Source organism: Rousettus aegyptiacus, unplaced genomic scaffold, assembly GCF_014176215.1.
Source record: "Rousettus aegyptiacus isolate mRouAeg1 unplaced genomic scaffold, mRouAeg1.p scaffold_m13_p_5, whole genome shotgun sequence".
NCBI lineage: Eukaryota > Metazoa > Chordata > Mammalia > Chiroptera > Pteropodidae > Rousettus > Rousettus aegyptiacus.
Window position 1 is genome coordinate 3258072 of NW_023416308.1, and position 18708 is coordinate 3276779.

General features: G+C 48.9%; 2 protein-coding genes across 5 annotated transcripts in view; one reads left to right on the plus strand and one right to left on the minus strand.

The window, feature by feature from the left end:
• The window catches only part of RILPL1 (Rab interacting lysosomal protein like 1), a 31164-nt gene extending 28102 nt beyond the window's left edge, over positions 1 to 3062 (plus strand). The window contains exons 7-8 of one of the 3 annotated variants that reach the window (XM_016153734.2): positions 556 to 643; positions 2602 to 2740. In XM_016153734.2, the coding sequence (XP_016009220.2) occupies positions 556 to 643; positions 2602 to 2607 (94 nt within the window). In that variant the 3' untranslated portion in view covers positions 2608 to 2740. Of the gene's footprint in view, positions 1 to 555; positions 644 to 926; positions 943 to 2601 lie in introns of all 3 variants that reach the window. The other 2 variants (XM_016153735.2, XM_016153733.2) reach the window with 2 other exon arrangements.
• A 1971-nt stretch (positions 3063 to 5033) lies between these two features.
• Positions 5034 to 10703, minus strand: SNRNP35 (small nuclear ribonucleoprotein U11/U12 subunit 35). 2 transcript variants are annotated; one of them, XM_016153737.2, is made up of 2 exons: positions 10563 to 10703; positions 5034 to 6815 (listed from the first exon to the last, which is right to left on the minus strand). In XM_016153737.2, exon 2 carries the CDS (start codon positions 6810 to 6812, stop codon positions 6072 to 6074), a length of 741 nt encoding a protein of 246 aa, XP_016009223.1. In that variant the 5' UTR covers positions 6813 to 6815; positions 10563 to 10703; the 3' UTR covers positions 5034 to 6071. The 2 variants fall into 2 exon arrangements, with proteins under 2 accessions (XP_016009223.1, XP_016009222.1); XM_016153736.2 differs by having other exon boundaries at positions 10080 to 10695.
• Positions 10704 to 18708: the final 8005 nt, after the last annotated feature.

Sequence of the window (18708 nt, forward strand, 5' to 3'; positions counted from 1 at the left end):
CTTCAGCCCACGCGGCCCACGCTGTCCTTGTTCACTGGCTGTCACGTGCAGTGGCATTCGGCTGGGCATGCCACCTGGGTGGCTTAAACAGTACAAATGTGTTCTCATAGTGCTGGAGGCTAGAATTCCAGGATCGCGGTCCGGCGGGGTCGGTTCCCCCCGAGGCCGTGAAGGAGGGCCTGCTCCAGGCTGCTGTCCTGGCCGCTGGCCGCTGCTGGCCACCCCCGGCGCCCCCGGCTAGTCTCTCCCTTCATCTTCACGTGGCGTGCCCCTGTGCACGTGTGTGTCCAGATCTCCCCCACTTAGGGGGACCTACATTATTTCAGTATGACCTCACCTTAACTTGTAACACCTTCAAGAACCCCATCTCCATAAAAGGTCATCCTGAGGCGATGGGGGGTGGTTGGGACCCCGACAGATGAAGGGGGGAGACCGACTGTTCCCCCCAGCACGTGCCGCAGGCGAAGCCTTCAGCTGCCGTGCGTGAGAGACGTGCCCACGTTCATGCCTCCCTGTTTTTATCTTTTCTGTGTCTGTCTGCATTTTCCTGACCAGGATCTTTACGGCCGTAATGCCCATGGTAGCAGCTGGACTGATAATAGATGACCCCTCTCTGCTGCCCGTCCGACGACTTGTCCCCCTCGTAGGCACTGTGTTCTTCTGGTTTGGGTTTGGGCTGTGCCTTCGGAATGTCTGCTGCGGCTGCCGCTGGGCTGGCCCGTCACCCTCTGGCCACTTTCGCTGCATGGCCGCCACCCGTGCGTTCCCACGGGAAGCGGGTGTCGCTTGCGATTCCAAACGTCGCTGCTCACGGCGCTCGAGCTGCATGAGGCCTTGGAATTCTCGGCTCTGTCACCGACGATTCTTCCTGTCTTTTCTTTTTGTCTCTGTTCTAAAACCACCTTGTCCATGATCCGGTAAAGAAGGTCCCCTAAGTGACGGGTCAGTACTCACCGCCCACGGTGGCGCCCCCACCCCGAGTGACACTAACGCTGTGTTTTTAGTCTTCACGCCTCGGCTTTCTGATCCGCTCTGTTTTGCCGCGCTGTGGTCGGTAAGCCATTCGACCTTGTTAAAAAAGAAAAGGAGGAGCCGGCGAGGAGAGCGTGTTTGCCTCTCTCTGCGTCCCCTTAGACAGGCCGCGGCGAGTGGCTTTTCTGCTTGCGAGCCAGGCAGAGGTGAGGAGTAGCAGTGATGAGCTGCCGCTGTATTTTTGGTCCACTAATTGCCCCGATTACACCCTGCCTGCCAAGAGCTCACAAATAACCCAGTGTGAAAACCGTGCCTTCGTTAGCCGCTACACATTACGTCGTGGAGAGAAGAGACTGAAGCGGGTAGGGAGAGCTGCTCCAGACAGATCCGGCTTGCCCCAGCTTTATGATTAAAGACCACTTTATTCCTGGTAGGAAGTGATTGCAGGATCCAGTAACTGCAGAATCGTAAAATCGCTTTCACCTAAACGTAATTGAAACTGAACTCGACAGGCCACAGCACGCGCGCACACACACACACACACACACACACAGTGCACGTACACACATACGCACATACACACACACACACAGCTAATAGGTGAACAGAAAGAGGGAACTAAAAATAGTTGATCCAGAGCTTAGAGGTCTCAGTGGTTCGTTCCTATTTCTGCCCGCGGGAAGCATAACATAGCAATTATATCTCTCACCGAGTTCAGAAATCAGAATTCAAGAGAAGGAAAACCCGGTGAGAATAAAAGGGATCTTATCAGAGGCTGGGGACATTGAAAGACGGCCGCTTAGAAAGGGTTTGGGGGAAACACTCGAGGTGGGTCGACTCGAGTTTGCCGGCCAGGGTTCCAGTCCGCGTTCGGTTAACTGTGATCAGTGATCACTAGTCACGGCTGTTTTCGAAAGACCCTTGGTTGACATTAGCTGTTTCTGAGAGACGGGAGAAGCTCTACAGGCTTTCCCCACGAATCAGGTTTGGACTCTCAAAAACGGCGTTTCCCGGATGGCGCGCACGTTCCAGACGCGCCGTGTTCCTCAGAGAGCCGCGCGTGCCGTTTCTTCGCATGTTTTTTTGATTGTCTCACGTTTCCTCAGTGCCTGCTTTTGCCTCGTCCTGAGCAGTAACAGCCACGCGATCTGGCCTTCGGCGTGCTACTCACGTAGCTTCTTGGTTCATTAAAGAGATACATAGCTACTGAAAAACACCCATCTGTTACATCAGGATCTTACATTCCACACGGCGTTCAAGTTACTCCTTCCTCTGCATCGTGAGGGGCAAAGCAATTCATGCCATTTGTGGTGTTAGTAGCTTTTCTTCCCCCTGGTCATGAGAAGCCCTCGGTAGCGTTTACGGCAGGAGATGAGATCACATCACACGTCACATACATGCACACCCCGTTCATGCTGTCACCTCCAAGGTACCGTGACGGTGACCCGCAGAACCCCCTGCTGCTTTCTAGAATAACTTTGACCCGCACCCCCAACTTTTTCTTTCACGCCCTGACTTGATTTGCTCCCCTCCCTCCACGTTTGCTGCTGTTTGTCCCCGGCACCGCGGAAACCGGAGCGCGCCGCGCGCCCAAGGGCGGGCGCTCACTTCTCTCCTTCCTTCCCGAAGGTTTAGCTTCTTCTCCCGCGACAAGAAGCGTCTGGCCAACGCGCAGAGGATCGTGCACATCCAGGAGTCCTGTGGCCAGTGGGCCAACTCCCACCGCGACGACGGCTACACGGAGCAAGGACAGGAAGCCCTGCAGCACCTGTGACCGTGGCCACCTCTGCCCTCGGGCCGGAACTGCCCGCTGCCAGCGCCCGCAGTCGCCGGCAGCCCCGGGTGCCGCGGCCTTGTACGCCCTCAGAACTGGCCCCTCAGACGAACTGTCGCTTTGAGGAAGCACATGGAAAAACTGACGCCAAACTCTAAGGAAATGTTTATTTATACCCAGGGCTCTCACCGTTTGTAATAGATGACTCTGACCCCTTAGGATATATATTTAACACGAAGTGTACGGAGGCCAGACTTTTGCATTAACTTCAGTAACACAAGCTTCTTTAAGCCAAATACACCCCTTGCCACTGTCACTGCTGTTTGGCTGCTTGGTATGAAATTCTGCCGGTCTGTCACAGTAAAGTGGGAGGCAGGGGAGCGGTAGATGTCCATGAGTTCCGTCCGGGAAGTCGCCGTGGAGCTAGCGCACTCCACGGGATGCGTCCCTTACGCGCGCGGGGTCTCGGGGGTAACCAGGCGTGCTGGAGCAGCTCAGACACAAAGCAACAGAAAACACGGACGGCGGGCACACCCCCCGCCCCCCGAAGCCGGAGACAGCGCTGCCCGGGCCCACGCTTCTCTCTCGCTCCTTGCAGCCGACAGTGCCTAGCGTGCGCAGCGGCGTCGAGCCGCGCCTCGGGACTGGCCGTGAGTTCTGCAGCCCTGACCCAACAGAGTGGCTAAGGACGAGACGTTAAACATTTCACCTTCACTGTATCAAATACTTAGTGTCCTGCAAAGACAAATGTCCCCAGGGCTGAGAATGGGGTGTGGGAGCCTAGGGGGTGGGCGTGGGGGACTTGCCAGAGCCAGGGCAGAGGGTGAAGATGGTTTGGGGACCACGTCTGGCTGACGCAGACGGAGAACCGGACGTCCTGTCTGCAACCGGTGGGTGGGCGGTTTGTCTCTCCACCCACCGGGCACCCAGGGCGCCAGGCTGGGTGCTCGTGGATTGAGAGAGGCGGCCTTTCCTAACAGCACTCAAGCTCGCGACAGGGCCACCTTTACACATTCTGCTCTGGTTTCCTAAGAAACCGGCAGGTCGGTGTTACAGTTCGTAGACTGCTCCCGGATTGCCGAAAAGAATGATCGGACAGGATGATGCTGATTTCGAGGGGTAGTTCCCAAACCTCGACTGCCCTTAGAATTAGGAGTTTATTCTCAGAGGGTGAAAAGCATGTGCACTGAGTCACCCTGCCTGCCAGCCTTCCACGGGTAACCAGTATTGGCAGTTCAGGTCTTTCCTGACAGTTTATAAACATGCACGCAATTACGTAAAAGAAACGCAACCACGTATGTTTCCGTGCTTTTACGTAAACGGCAGCACACCACGTATGTGCTGTTCTGTACCTTTCTTTTCTGAGATGGTGTGGACATGACTCCGGATCAGGACGCAGACAGTGGGTCTCAGCCAGGGGCGATTTTGCCCCGGGGACATGCGGCACTGTGTGGGGACGTTTGGGTTGTCACAGCTGGGGTGAGGGAAGTGCTGCCATCCAGCGAGTAGGCTCCAGGGACGCTGCCAGATGTCCTACGATGCCCAGGACAGCCCCACCACAAAGGACCATCCAGCCCTGAATGTCACCAGCATGGAACCCTGGTCTAACACACATGTGCATAATTTGTTCACGTTTTTCCAGGCTCCCGGATGGACAGATAGCTTCCTGCCGATCCTTTACTGTCTGAAACAGTGTTGCACACTTCCACACCTGTGCGTCCGTCTGCAGAATAAGCCAGAAGCAGAATCGCTGGGTCAGGGGCTGTACGCCTGTCACACTGATGGCTAACGCTGAAGTCCCCACCTTGGAGCGTCTACCCGTTGTTTTAGTTACCAGGGGACCACACAAGGCAAAGCCCACGTGAACGGGGATGGGGTCCGAGTACGCATGATTTTTAAATCCGTCCAAGTGCTGGCGCTCAGGGTTGTCACCACTAGCAGCTCAGCGGGATTTGTTTCTGACGCTGTCTCCCGACACACACTTCCCTGATGCAGAGTAGCCTCGTTCAGCTAACATTACTGCCGACTCCAGCCCATGGCACACTTTTGGTGCTATAAAAGGGAGCACTCTAAATAAAATGTGGGTGAAATCAGGAAGGTATTCCTACAAGGCTCTTTTCTGAGACGGGACACGGTAAAATCCTGCACTGGAAATTCACAAAGAAAAGAGCATGTTTTTCTAAAACGGTTCTAACAGCTGAGAGCAATTTTAAGACATGGCAGGCTCCCTACATAAAAATGAGATTCATGCTCCTGAGGCGAAAACCTGGTAATGAATGTGTGAGTCTTGATATTAAATCAGGCATTTATTTTACACGAAACATCTTGAGTTTTAAGCACCCGAACTTTCAAAGGTTCAGCCAGCGATGAGACAAAAATGCTACGTGTCACTGTTTTGAATACCACGTGAACGGTACGGCACTTACTCAAAGCCCCCGGAAGCAGCTAAGGGCTATATATATACCCAGCTCCCAAACACACCAGCCCCTGGGCGACCGGCAGGGAAAAAGACCGATCGACCCCTCAGAACCAGGTACAAACCTCACGCTGATTTCCTGCCATTTTCATTTCACTCACTCTCTGAGCTTCATCTTTTCGGAGGGATGCCGAAGACCCTCGCCTCATAGCCCCGCAATGCTGGCTTTTCACTGTAAATGCCAGCCTCCCATCCCCCCCCCCAAAAAAAAAAAAAGACAGAAGGAAAGGCAGTTGGCCCTTGGCTCGAGAATGGGCGATCGTCTGTCCGTTCAGGCGCGGCTGGCTGCTGACCCGGAGCGCTGCCCAGACTGGCTCCGGTGTTAGGTCTCTGGACATCCTCCCTGGATTCACTTTTCCGTCCCATCTTTATTTCGATTCCACAAACTCTTGCACTGGGGACATTGAGATGGAACGGATACAACCTGCTCAGACCGGATTCGGGTTCCCAGGAGTAGAGATCGATGCAAACGACTGCCAGCCCTCGGCTCTTTCCGCTCGGACCTCGAAATGCTCATTTCCAACAGATGGGAGAAAATGGAGTTCTCAGAACAAGTTCTCTGCTGCCGAGTCGAATGAGAACGGTGGCTCCTCGTAGGCGCCCTCCGTACAGAGGCCGGCAAGTAAAGAATCGTTTCTCAAGCTTATTGAGTCACGTGTCTTTAGAACTATAAGGTGAAGAAGAGTGTTCAGCTTGAAACCCGGGTTCCAGGTTGAAAAAAACTACCCTGAACCCCACTACCATCAGTGTGTTTCATTCAGCACTGGACCGGTCCTCTGTACACAAGCGACACAGAGCTCTGTGCTCCTACCGACGCTGCGTCTCCGCCCGGTTCTGGTGGCGGCAACCTCACTTACTTCTGTCCCTCTTCTCCCTGCCCTTGCCCCGGTCATCTCGGAAGTCCCTCTCTCTCTCCCAGTCACTTTCGGGCCACGTCCTGGGTGGCTCTCTCTCCTGCCACCTCTTCTCCCGGCCCCGGTCATGATCCCGCTCCCTCGGCCTCGACTCCCAGTGCCTCTCTCGGGATCGCGATCGCTCCCTCTTGTCCCTCTTTCCCTCTCTATACTGGTCGTTTTTAACAACTGGCAAATTAATGGGTTTTCGAAAAGGCCGATCCCGCCCCCCAAACCTCAGCTGCCCCGATTCCTTCTTCCCGCCCAGACCCCCTCCGAGGCGCCGAGGAATCCAGCCTTTGAGAGTCCTTTCCAGTTCGTAGTCCACAAATATCTCGTGCTGGTCGATGACCAGGCCGTCTGCGTCTCGGTAAGCTTTGAGCAGGGAACGCTCCTCCTTGTACTCGATGAAGGCGTAGCCCTTTGAAAAGCCCGTGACCAAGTCCCTCACCAGCCGGAGCCGCCGGATGTCCCCGTAGCGGGAAAATACTTCCTTTAACTTCTCCTCTTTGGTCTGCAAGTTTAGCCTTGCCACAAACAGGGTGAGCAGCGGGTCTCCCGTGACGCCTTTGTTGGGGGCGTATCGGGCCAACATCGCCCTCCAGACAGCGCGATCGTGGGGGTCCTCATCGGTGCCATCGATGCTGCCAGCTTTAAGCGGGTCATACTCCTTGGCGATGGGCATCCAGTCGTTCATGTTCTAGGAAGGACCACAGCAAGTGTTTACGTCGCACCTACACGCGCTACTCACGTAACCCCTAGGACCGCCCCGGGAAGTGGGTCCCGTCATTCACGCCCTCTCTGGCAGGGAAGGGAGTGGATTCCCAGAGGCTTCCCCGATAGAAAGGCGGTGGGGACAGCATCCTCCAGCTTAGCCACGGTAGGAAACTCACCCAACTACATTATAACGTGGCGACATGGATCAAAATCCAGGGTCGAACCCAGGCTCGCCTTTTGGAGATGTTAAAATGGTCATAGGAAAACCAGCCTGGGAACCGCTACGGAAAACGGTGTTCTAAAAAACTCTGCCAAGAATTTCAAACATACCGACAGAACGGCATGGCCCGCCAGGAATTCCTCACCCGGCTGCAACTACGACCAGCATGTGGCCACTCGGCTCCTCTGGGACCCCGCTCACGCACCACGTGGCTCATCTGTAAACGTTTCCGTTTCCATATGAGTCACGAAAAGGTGGGGCTTTTTCAAAAGCAAAACTACAAGGGAAGATGGTGCTCTGAACACAGCGTTTTGCATTTGTCGGTAAACGTAGCAAAGCTAAAATGACAGCGACCCAGCAGTCGGCTCTGTGGTTTGAAAATAATATGAGATTCCTTCTCGATTCCCTAGCTGACTGTCCGTTTATGCCTTGAAGCATGAGAATTGGGTGCAGGGATAATTTTAGTCCAGCAGACACACTGCAATTGTCATTCATTCTGATCACGTAATTTTTTTTTGAAAGAGGGCGGCTAAGTTTAAGTCTAGCACGTGATAACTGATTCATATGAATCCTACCAACATTTCGGACACTGCTAATAACCACGTGACCAATTCTGTACATCTTTAGAGCCAATGCTGAAACACGCTACCGAGAAACCAGGGCTCTGGAATACATATAGTGATGCTCACGGCTAACGGCATCTTTCCATATTTGTTAAAATAACATCTATAATGTCCCCCCATCTTTCTCAAATTTCCCTCAAGGATCTTTTTAGTTTTGTTTTTCAGTTTATGGGTTATGTAAGGGGAGTGACTGGGGGTACAATGGAGTTTTTTTTCCCAGTGAAAAAGCCAAACACCTAAAGAATAAACTCCAAAGTCAGTGGACTCGAGACCTCTGGCGCTCGGCCTCCTACCGCATGCCATCACGAAACCTTTTCCACCCAGGATTGTTCCTCACGCCCTGAGCGCGCCACAGTCCCCCAGCTCCGGGTCTTCCCCTGTGCAATTTCCTCTGCTGGGGACATTCTCCTCCTTCTGCCTCACACCGCTCCACCTGTGGAGTCGTTTCTAGCCTCTTCCCCGTGAAGCAAATTCGTCTCTCCCACGGCTCAGGGTACCTCTTCTGTCACGTGGGTCACGTTGTACCCAACGCACAATCAACGTTCTTCGATCTGCCTCACTTCATCTCCAGATCCTAGGACGCTTCCTGATAAATGCTGCGGAACTGAGCCAACTGCTGCCAAAACTCAATGAGCTTTTCTGGGGGCTCTAAATCAGACAAGAAGGCCCACTTCATTGAGAAATGAGAGGCAGGTCATTACGCTGTCTGCTGCCGACTTGTAAAAGGAGAACATGTCTATTTGTCATCGTTAACAAGCAACTTTGGAGAAGACACATCTCTGGAACCCTCATCGGTAAAAGCATGATGGACAGCTGGAGCTACGGAAGGAGCACCGGACACAGCGAAACAATTCCGGTCCCCATCCCTGTCTGGCCTATGCTTCTAACGCATTTGGTGCCTTTTCTCTCTCACGGCTGGAATTTCTCCACGTGAAAGAAAGGATAGATAATCACTACGTCGTTTGCATCTCTGCTCTGGTATTCTCTATTATCGATCCCACTCTACTGACCCTAAAATTCTTAGATTCTAATCTTACTTCCCACCATCACAGGGTTGCAGGAAAAAATAATCAAAGACCATAATAGTTACAGTTAACTTGTATTGAACACTCAGAAGATGCCAGCACTGTCCTCAGCACTTAACTCTCCTCACCTCTCAACAAAACCAGGAAACAGGTACAACCTTTACTGCCCTTTCAAATGTGGAAGGTGAGATGCAAAAAGGTTCTTTTGCCCCAAATCACAAAGCTAACGAGTAGCCCAGACTGGGAGTTAGAGCCAAGGGCTTTTCCAACCCCAGAGCTTGAGATCTTAACTATTTCCTTAGATGGCTGTCATAAAATATAAACCTTTGGAGATAGGGACAGGAAAAAAGAGAGACCAGGATTCTGGTTCTTTGAGGCTGAGGTCCTACCCCCTAAGTGGGAAAGAACCTTCTTCCCATTCTACAAGAAAAGATCACAAAGAAATGAAACTAATATTACTGTACACAGAGCTCCGGTTCAAAGTTTTAAAAGTTCTTCACATTAAAATCTGGAGAGAATTACAAAGGGATAACCATGGATTTTGTTTTTGCCTTATTCTACATGCACCAATCAACACCAAATATCAAGAGAACAGCGGCTTTACGGCTTAGTCATCTTTTCTGGGTGTTATTTCCTCCGTTGCAGAATTACGTTGACATTCCCTACCACAATCTCTCTGGAGTTTTAGGTTCTCATCATTATTTCATAAAGGGGGATGAGATGTGAGAGATGTTGGGGGTTGGAGGTGGGTGGGGCGATTAACCATTAAAGACAAAGGTGTGGAAAGTGAAAAAGAACCTTGGATTGGGAGTCAGGACACCAAAGTTGAAAACCTAGAGATCTATTTGGGGCAAAATGTAAATCATCTGTAAAATGTAGCTAAATGCCACTTCACTAAATTTTTGTCCAGATTACATAAGAAAGTGTCTCTGAAAGTGCTTTATAATTATGAGTTGTTATACGAATGAAAGTTATTATGCAGACAAACAAAACACATCTCTCCTTATTGAGTCTGCAGAGCAAAACATTCCCGTGAGAAATAAACTGAAGGCGGGCCCCACAGAGACCTCCCGAGCATGCGCAGTGGCGCCGGGGACGCTAAGGCGGAAGTCCGGGTGGAAAAGCCTGTACCCCCAAACCCCGCCAGTGCCTTCGCCTTAGCGGCGGGCCCCTCACTTTCTGGCTGGCCGCGGAGCGGAAGGGGCCGTCCTTCTAACCCAGCTATCGCCTCCGCTCCCCGAAACACAACCCCAAAGGTCTCCCGCTTTGCCAGGTTTCAACATGGCGGCCCACACACGAGCGGACACACCGCGCGGGTCGAATTAACTTCGTCCTTCTCGCCAGGTGGGCCCGGCCCGCGCCAAGCCGCTCCCGCTCACCTCTGCAAAGCTCGGGCTCCCCTTCGCACGAGAAGCCGCGCCCGGCTCGGAGCGATGGGAGGGTCTCCTTGCCCGCTCGACCGGACCTTTGCATTGGAAGGAGCAGATTCGTCACGGGCGCTGTTTTCGTTTTTGCTCTTAAGAATTATAACCACATGTATTGAGCACTAAAGGCGTGTTGTTTTCGAAGAGTATGAAATTCTCACTTTTCTAATTTTTTTTTCCCCTACGAAGACAAGATGCCGAATTGAACCCCTGGGTTGAAAGAGTGGCGAATGTTCGGTCAGTTGTTGGGAGCCGCTGAATTTCCCTTCGTGGCCTGGGGCTCGGCCCGCGCGGCGGGAGTTTGGTCTTAGACTCACTTTGCGGATCTGGTTATGTTATGGTGTCATCAGGAAGTGCGTATGCCGGTTCCCATGAAGTTCGATACGTTTCCCCCAGAATTTTCCTAGCCCGTAGATAGAATAAATTCACCTTACGCACCAGCGAAACGGTTCTTCTGAGCCTGGGGACTTGGACTTCAGGGTCGCGTGGGAACTCGTTTGACTGCGGTTTCCTGGGCCCCGCCCGAATCCGTGACCTCAGACTCTAGAAATTTGCATCTTCTCCCAAGTCCCCCGGTGATTGTCGAAGCGTACGGAAGGACCCCGGCCGTTAGAGTCGCGGTTCCGAAGCCCGGATTGTAAAACCAGGGCGTGGGAGGGAGAGGAAAGAACGCGCGGTCGATAAATATTTGTAGAACGGAAGGATTATGCGTTCCGCTTGTGCTGTTTCTTTTTTTGATAGGTCAAGATATTCAAGTGGATTCCGACTTGATTGTGTCATAACCTGAAATACGTTTATACAATCGTGCTTTCTTGTTTCTTAAATTTGGTGATGGGTGCCCTAAGCCACTCGTTTTCTAATTAAATCCTTACAAGAGCGTTGTTTCGGCAGACACGTGATCTCATTTTCATTCTAATCTTATTCTTGGAAGGTAAGCTTATCTGATTACTAAGGATGTATTTATTGTCCTTGGTCTTTATTTAATTGAAACAATTGAAACATATTGAAACGTAGTTGAAACATAGGTTCTAAATACCAACAATTTTCTTTATAGTACATTGTCTTAAAATATATTAATAAAAATATAATATTGAATAAAAAATGAACAATAGCTATAGTTTAAAGTTTTTGTGTTTAAAAGGATGTGTGATGCATATACACACAATGGAATTCTATTCAGCCTTAAAAAGGAAGGAAATTCTAATAACTGTAACAGCGTGGATGAACGCATGATTCAGTTTATGAGAGGGACCTACAGTAGTCAGATTCATAGAGACAGAAAGAATGGTGGTTACCCAGGGTTTGGAGGTTTGGGGGCCGAAGTGGGGGTGGTTACTGTTTAATGAGTACAGAGATTTAATTTAGGAAGATGGAAAAGTTCTAGAGGTGGATAGCGATGGTTAAGTTATACAACATTGTGAATGTATTTAATGCCACTGTACTATACATTCAGGAATAGTTAAAATGGTAACCGTTATGTGTTTTACCACGATACTTTAAAAAAAAATTCGTTAAATATACATGCGTGCCCCAGTATCAACAAGCACAACCTAACACCTAGACCTTGGTTTCCAGTGTCATTCTCCAGTAATAGTAACCAGTGCTTCTTGTAGCTGGTTCTAAGACTGGGGGAAGAAATACTCAAGATGAGTTTGGAGCAACTGGTAGTGTTGGAACGAAAGGAAGTACTGAAAACGAACAAACCCACCGTAATGATGATGTCTAAGGGACACAGGAACCAATTGAAGGCTCCTGAAGACCAAAGCAAAACAATTTGACCAACAAACTAATGTTGTATTATAACCCAAAATATAAAATAAACATCCATGAGTCTACACTGATATAAATAAATGATGAAATAAATAGACTAGGTACAAGAGACAAATCTGCCATGCAGAATTCCAAGTAATTTAGGCAGGTAAGTCCTCTCTCAGGAAGATGGAGTGTAACTCTCTACCCCTGAGTGTGGGCTGGGCACAAGGGCTTCTTGCAAAGAATATGGTACAGAAAACTGGGAGAGAGAGGAGTAACTTTACTGTGGAGAAACGCTACCTCAGCCAGGTGGTCAAAGTCAACATCAACAGTATGTCATGTTAATATCATACGATGTGATGAAAATGGCACTTTTCCTCTGTGGCCTTCCTCCCAAAAACATCAGGCAAATCCCAGGGAACATTCTACAGGCTAACTGACCAGTACTCCCCAAAACTGCCAAATTCACGAAAAACAGAGAAAGCTAGAAACAGCCAGGAGGAGCCTGCCCTGTTGCTGTCCAACATGGATGCTGCCTCTAGCCACTTGTGGCCAAATAAATTTCAACTTAAAGTTTTAAACAGTTAAACATTCAGTTTCTCAGTCACATCAGCCACATTTCAAGTGTTAAGTGGCCACACGTAGTAGTAGCTAATGGCTACCACATTGGACAATCTTGATCACAGAACATTCCCATCATTGCAGAAAGCTCTGTCAGACAACGCTGGTCCAGAACAGTGTTCCACAGAAACAGAATGTTAACCACATACGTCATCTTAGATTTTATAGTAAGCACGTTAAACAAAAGTGACAAGAAACCAGTGAAGCTAATTTTAATAATATATTTTAAGTCTATCATTTTAATGTGTAATCGACAGAAACATTGTTAGGTAGTTCAAAAATATTCCTTTCGGAAATCCAGCGTGTGCTTTATACTTACAGCTCAACTTCTCCTCGGAATAGCCACATCGCCACTCTTGCTAGTCACGTGCTGGTGGCTACCGCGTTTGACAGCTCACACCACACCGGCAGGAGTGGTTGCTTCCGGGGATGCCGGTGGGATTGTGGAGGAGGGCGTCTCGCTTTTAATTATGTCAACTTAAGTAACATTTGAAATTTTTCTCAGTGGGCTCTTAGTCACGTGTTTTCTTCGCCAGTTGGGCCATTGGAGGCTTGACGCCTGGAGGAGCGGGGAGCAGGACCGCGCAGGGAAAACGCCAGAGCGGGACGCGGGTCTGACCCCCGCGGACGGACGGTCAGAGAGGGCGGCGTGGCGACACCAGGGCCTCGGCCCGACCGGCCTGTCGCATTGCTCCAGAGCAAAGATCGCCTGTTGGCCTTGTCCCGTGTCGGACATTCATGCCGGTCCCAGGGTCCCCGTCGTGTTCGGTCATCACCCGAGGGCGCCTGGGAAAAGTGCGTCCTCAGCGCGAAGGCTTCCTGCGGCAGCATCCGGAGCTGCCGCACCCCTCATACTGCCTGGCAAGTTCTTCCCTTGTTATAAATTGTGATTAAAAAAAAAAAAATTCACCATCTTAATTATCGCTAAGTGTACAAGCCAGTGGTGTTAAGTATGTCCACACTGTTGTGCGCCCAATCCGCAAAATCTTTTTATCTTTCAAGACTGAAACTGTACCTATTAACCGAGTCCCCTTCCGCCACCTCCCAGCCCGCCTCCCCCCACACCACCACTCTGCTTCGTGTGTCTGTGGTTGACGGCTCCAGGCAGCTCGTGGAGATGGGCTCATACAGCACGTGTCTATGTCTGGCTTCCTTCACGTGGCATAACGTCTTCCCGGCTCACTCACGGTGTGGCGTGTGTCAGAGTTCCCTTCCTCTTCAAGGCTGAATAATACTCCACTGTATGGATGGACCACATCTCGTTTATCCATTCATCTGTCCATGGACACTTGGGGCTTTCCACCTTACGTCTACACTGATTAATGCTGCTACAAGCATGGTGAACACGTGTCTGTTTGAGTCCCTTCCGACACTAAACACGAACCCCCTACCCCTCTCCCCTGCCCTTGGTAGCTACCATTCTATTTTCTGTTTCTTCAATTTTGACGACTTTAGATGCTTTCTATGAGTGGAGTCATACAGTCTTTGTCCTTCTGTGACTGGCTGATCACTCTAAGCATAATGTCCTCAGGGTTCATCCAGGTTGTAGCATGTGACCGAATTTCCTTTTTCAAGGCTGCATGATATTCCATTGTATGGCTAAATCACATTTTCTTTATTCATTCAGCTGTTGATGGGCACTTGGGTTGCCTGTGCTCATTGGCTGTTGTGAATAGTGCTGCAGTGAACATGGGCATACAGATATCTTTTCCAGATTCTGCTTTCAAGCCTTTTGGTTATAATCATATGCTGAATCATACGATTGTCCTATTTTTAATTTTCTGAGAAACTACCACAATGTTTTCCACAGCCGGTGCATTTTATATTTCTACCAGCAATACACAAGGATTCCAATTTCTCCATATACATCCTCACCAACACTTGTTATTGTCTGCTTCTTGTTATCTTCCTTTTAATAATAGCCATCCTGATGGGTGCAAGGTGATATCACATTGTGGTTTTGATTCGCAATTCTCTAATTATGGTGCCGTTGTCCTCTCTCGATGGGTCGTCTAGAAGGCACCTCCATGACTGCCACATCTGCATAATTAAAAATTAATTATAGAACAAAATACTTTATAAACCAAGCAGAAGATCTGGAGGGCAACATGGACTACTCCACTGGAAATCTGTGCAGAAGTTTCACACTAATACATTCTTAAAGCAAACAGCATTGGGCGTGGAGCTAAATTCATTTCACTCTCAACAGCTTGAGGCGTGTATGATACCTTCCAAGGTGGAGCAGGAGTCCTGGGGTGCAGGATGGAGGACCTTACTCCCTCCCCCACCCGAACCTCCTTTAATGCTCCCCCTACTCACCACCCTAGAACCTTGAATAAATATTTCACCTACTTTTTTTTTTTTTTTTTTGAAGTGTGCTCTTACACAAACCCTACTCAAAACAAGTGCCCTGGGCACCACCCTTCCGGCAACCAGATTCTTTTATAAAGACCTTTAACTCCGAGAGACGAAGTCACTGACCCAGCATTGCAGGCGTTTAAGCCAAACTGGGAAAGCCTCCAAAATCCTTGCTGTTTCTGCAGCATGTAAGGGTAACAAGACCAGGAAACAGTCGAGAGAACAGGATGAAAGGCGTAGTGAGTGTGCCACTCAGGAAACGCCCGGTGCCACAGATACTCAGAGGAGCATGGGACTTCACTGTGCCTGAAGTACACAAATAAGGCCACCAGATGTTTGCTCATGGAACTTTCCTATTCTAATTTAGCCCCCAACCGTTGATCGTCCCATGTTTATTAAGTGTGACCCACCCACTTATTTTTTTTTTTTACCCACCCATTTAGTTTTGCTTCCTTGCTCACTCTTCCCTTTGTTTAACTGTGAGCGAGGCATGGCCCGACTGCATACTCCCTTTGGCCATCGCTTTGGTTTCTACGCAGCCACGTGCTGCTGCGTGCCCATCTTAAATCTCAGGGGAAGAGTGTTCTTTGGAATTATTTTTAAAACTTCGTCTAATGAAGCACCATTGGGACTTTTTAAAAAGCTTTGTTATAGACATATTCTGTGTGTTACTGATACAACTGTCCATATCTTGTTCCCAGATAATTATACGAACTTCGGAAATTTCTTACAAACATGTATTTTGGTGATAAAAGTAGTTTATGATAATAGCTGACGACTATTGAGCCAGACACTGTCCTGAAGCACTTCACGACAATCATAATGAAGTGGATTCTGTCCTTGTCCCCATCTTACAGCTGGGTAGACTGAGCCCCAGAGTGGAGGCGTAATTTACTGCCTAACACAGCTTTTGAGTGGCTCAGCCAATCAAGATTCGAGCACTCTCGGTCTGGTCTAGAACCCATCCTTTTGAACACCGCCATCATCACTCACCGCTTTTCAAACTTGAGTGTGCATCAGAGTTACCTAGAGGGCTCTTTGAAACAGCTTGCTGGGGCCCACCCCCCAAGTTTCTGATTCAGCGGATCGAGGATTTGCATTTCTAAAAAGTTTCCAGGTGATGCGGAAGCAGCTGGTCTGAGGAACACACTTAAGAACCTCTCCTGTAAGTTCTAATTGTTTTCATGATTTCCCAACGCAGAGAAGGGTCCCTGCTCCCTGCCAACAGATTATGGAATTGCATGAGGGATCTGAGAGTCAAGATCATTAACGCTTTATAATACCAGCCGACATCCATCGATTCTTATACAATGAGCCAGACGCTGGACTAGACACCTTCCATGCACTATCTCGTCTCATCCTCACACCAGTCTTGGGGAATACTTTTATTTTCCCCAGTTTAAAGTGAGGATATGGGGATTTGAGGAGATTAGGGAATCTGATCCAATTTATGTACCGGCAAGTAGTAATTGTGAGGTTCAAGTCGAGACCACCTGAATTCCACAGCCCTTTTGATTATGACGTTGTAGATTTTGCACATAGTAAATGCACAGTAAATAAATTATTCAATGAATGCGTAAAGAATCTTTTATATCAAAAGCGTAGCTACACAATGGAAGACCTTTTGACATTTCAAAGGCATGAATTACTAGGTTTCACTACGTGGCAAAGAGATATAAAGGAGGGAGGAAGGAAGATAGGTTGCTTTAGAGGGTGAATTTCTAGGGAAATTTCAAGGCAGAAGGAAATTTTGACAAATGCAATGGTACAGAAGAGATTCACGCCAGCAGTGCTGGCTGGGGATACTGAAGGCGATAAAAAGAAACTCAGCACCATTAAATTCCTCGTGATAGCAGCATTGCCCAGCAAGGCCGCTTCCACTTTACAGCACTGAAACGTAACTCACATATTATAAAATTAACCCAGTTAAAGTGCACGATTCGGTGGTGCGGCCATCACCACAATCTAATCGTAGAACATTTTCATCACCCCAAAAAGAAACCCTGTCCCCACTAGCAGTCACTCGCCATCCATCCTCCCCCAGCGCTAGACAATAACTAATCTCCTTCCTGCCTCTGCAGAATAGATCTGCCGTTCGGCACATTTCATGTAAATGGAATCATACGGTACGTGGCCTCCTGCGACCAGCTTTTGCACTTAGCAAAGTGTGTCCAGCGCTCGTCCTCATCCGCGCCGTGGCGTGTCTCAGTGCTGCGTTCCTGCGCGCCCCCCACCCCCACCCCCCGGCGCTGTATCAAAGAATAATTTACCTAAAGGAAAGGCACGAAGGTGAAGTGTTCAGCTCCACTGCTCTTTACAAACTGGATAAACTCATGTGACCTCCACCAAGATCAAGATGTAGCACATTTTTATCACTCCAGAGAGCTTCCTTATGTACTTTAAAATTATTTTTGGTCAAGTACACGGAAGATGAAATTTACCATCCTAACCATTTTTAAGTGTACAGTTCGGTAGTGTTATGTATATATACACGTTACCGTGCAGTCAATTTCCAGAACTTTTTCATCTCGCAAAACTGAAACTCTATATGCACTAAACATCAATTTCCCAGACCCCCTCCCCCCAGCCCCCGGCAACCACAATTGTACTTTCTGATTCTATGAGTTTGTATCCAGAATCCTGTAAACGAAATCATATATTATTCATCTTTTTGTGACTGCCTTATTTCACTTAGCATAACGTTCTCAAGATTCATCCGTGTGGTAGCATGTGTCAGAATTTCCTTCCTTTTTTAAGACTGATTAATATTCCGTTACACACACACACACACACACACACCACGTTTCGTTTATCCATTCATCCGTGAATGGGCATTTGAGTTACTTCCATCTTTTGGCTCTTGTGAGTAACGCTGCTGTGACTTATGGCTGCGCAAATATCTCTTTGAGACATCGCTTTCAATTCTTTAGGCTGCATGTTCAGAAGCACTATTGCTGGATCATGTGATGATTCTATTTTTAACTTTTTGAGGAACCGCCATACCGTTTCTCACAGTGGCGTCACCATTTTACATTCCCACCAACAGTGCACAAGAGTTCCGAGTTTTACACATCCTTGCCAACATCTGTTATTTTCGTTTTTTTTTTAAAATAGTGACCATCTTAATGGGTGTGAAGAGATAATCGTGGTTTTAATTTGCATTTCCCTAGTGATTAGCGATTTCAAGAATCTTTTCCTGTGATTTGGCCACTTGTGTATCTTCTTTGGAGAAATGTCTAAGTCCCTTGCCATTTTTTTTTAATTTTTTAATAACAGCTTTATTGAAATATAATTCACGTACCATGTAATTGCCTCATTTGAAGTGTACAATTCAATCTTTTTTTTTGTATATTCACAGAATTATCACCATAGTCAATTTTAGAACATTATCGTCACCCCAAAAAGAAATCCCATACTGTTTGGCTATCACACCCAGCCCCCTACCCTTACCCCAGCCCTGTACCTCCCAGCCTTAGGCAACCCCTAAGCTACTTTCTGTCTCTTTGGATTTGCCTATTCTGGACATTTCATGTAAATGGACTTAAACAGGACAAGGTCTTTTAAGACCGGCTGCTTTGACTCAGCATACCACATATGAAATACTGTCTATGAGGGAAGCTTGTTAGAGACTCCATGGGAAAGGTGTTTGTTTATTGGGGGCTGGTCAGCAGGCACCCTCTGCCCAACACATACCAAAATCCCCGTCTCCCAGGGGAGAGAGCCAGCGTTCACCATCAACCCCGTGTTTGCTCAGTAGCTCTTCTGGCCAGCTGTGGTGGTGGGAACCCTCCCCAGACGGAGGTCGAAGACCTGGCCAAGGGCCAGCCCTGCAAGCAGGGCCTTCGGATGATAG

Coding starts and splice junctions, on each gene's coding strand:
- SNRNP35 (XM_016153737.2), bottom strand. CDS start 6,812: ATGAACGACTGGATGCCCATCGCCAAGGAGTATGACCCGCTTAAAGCT.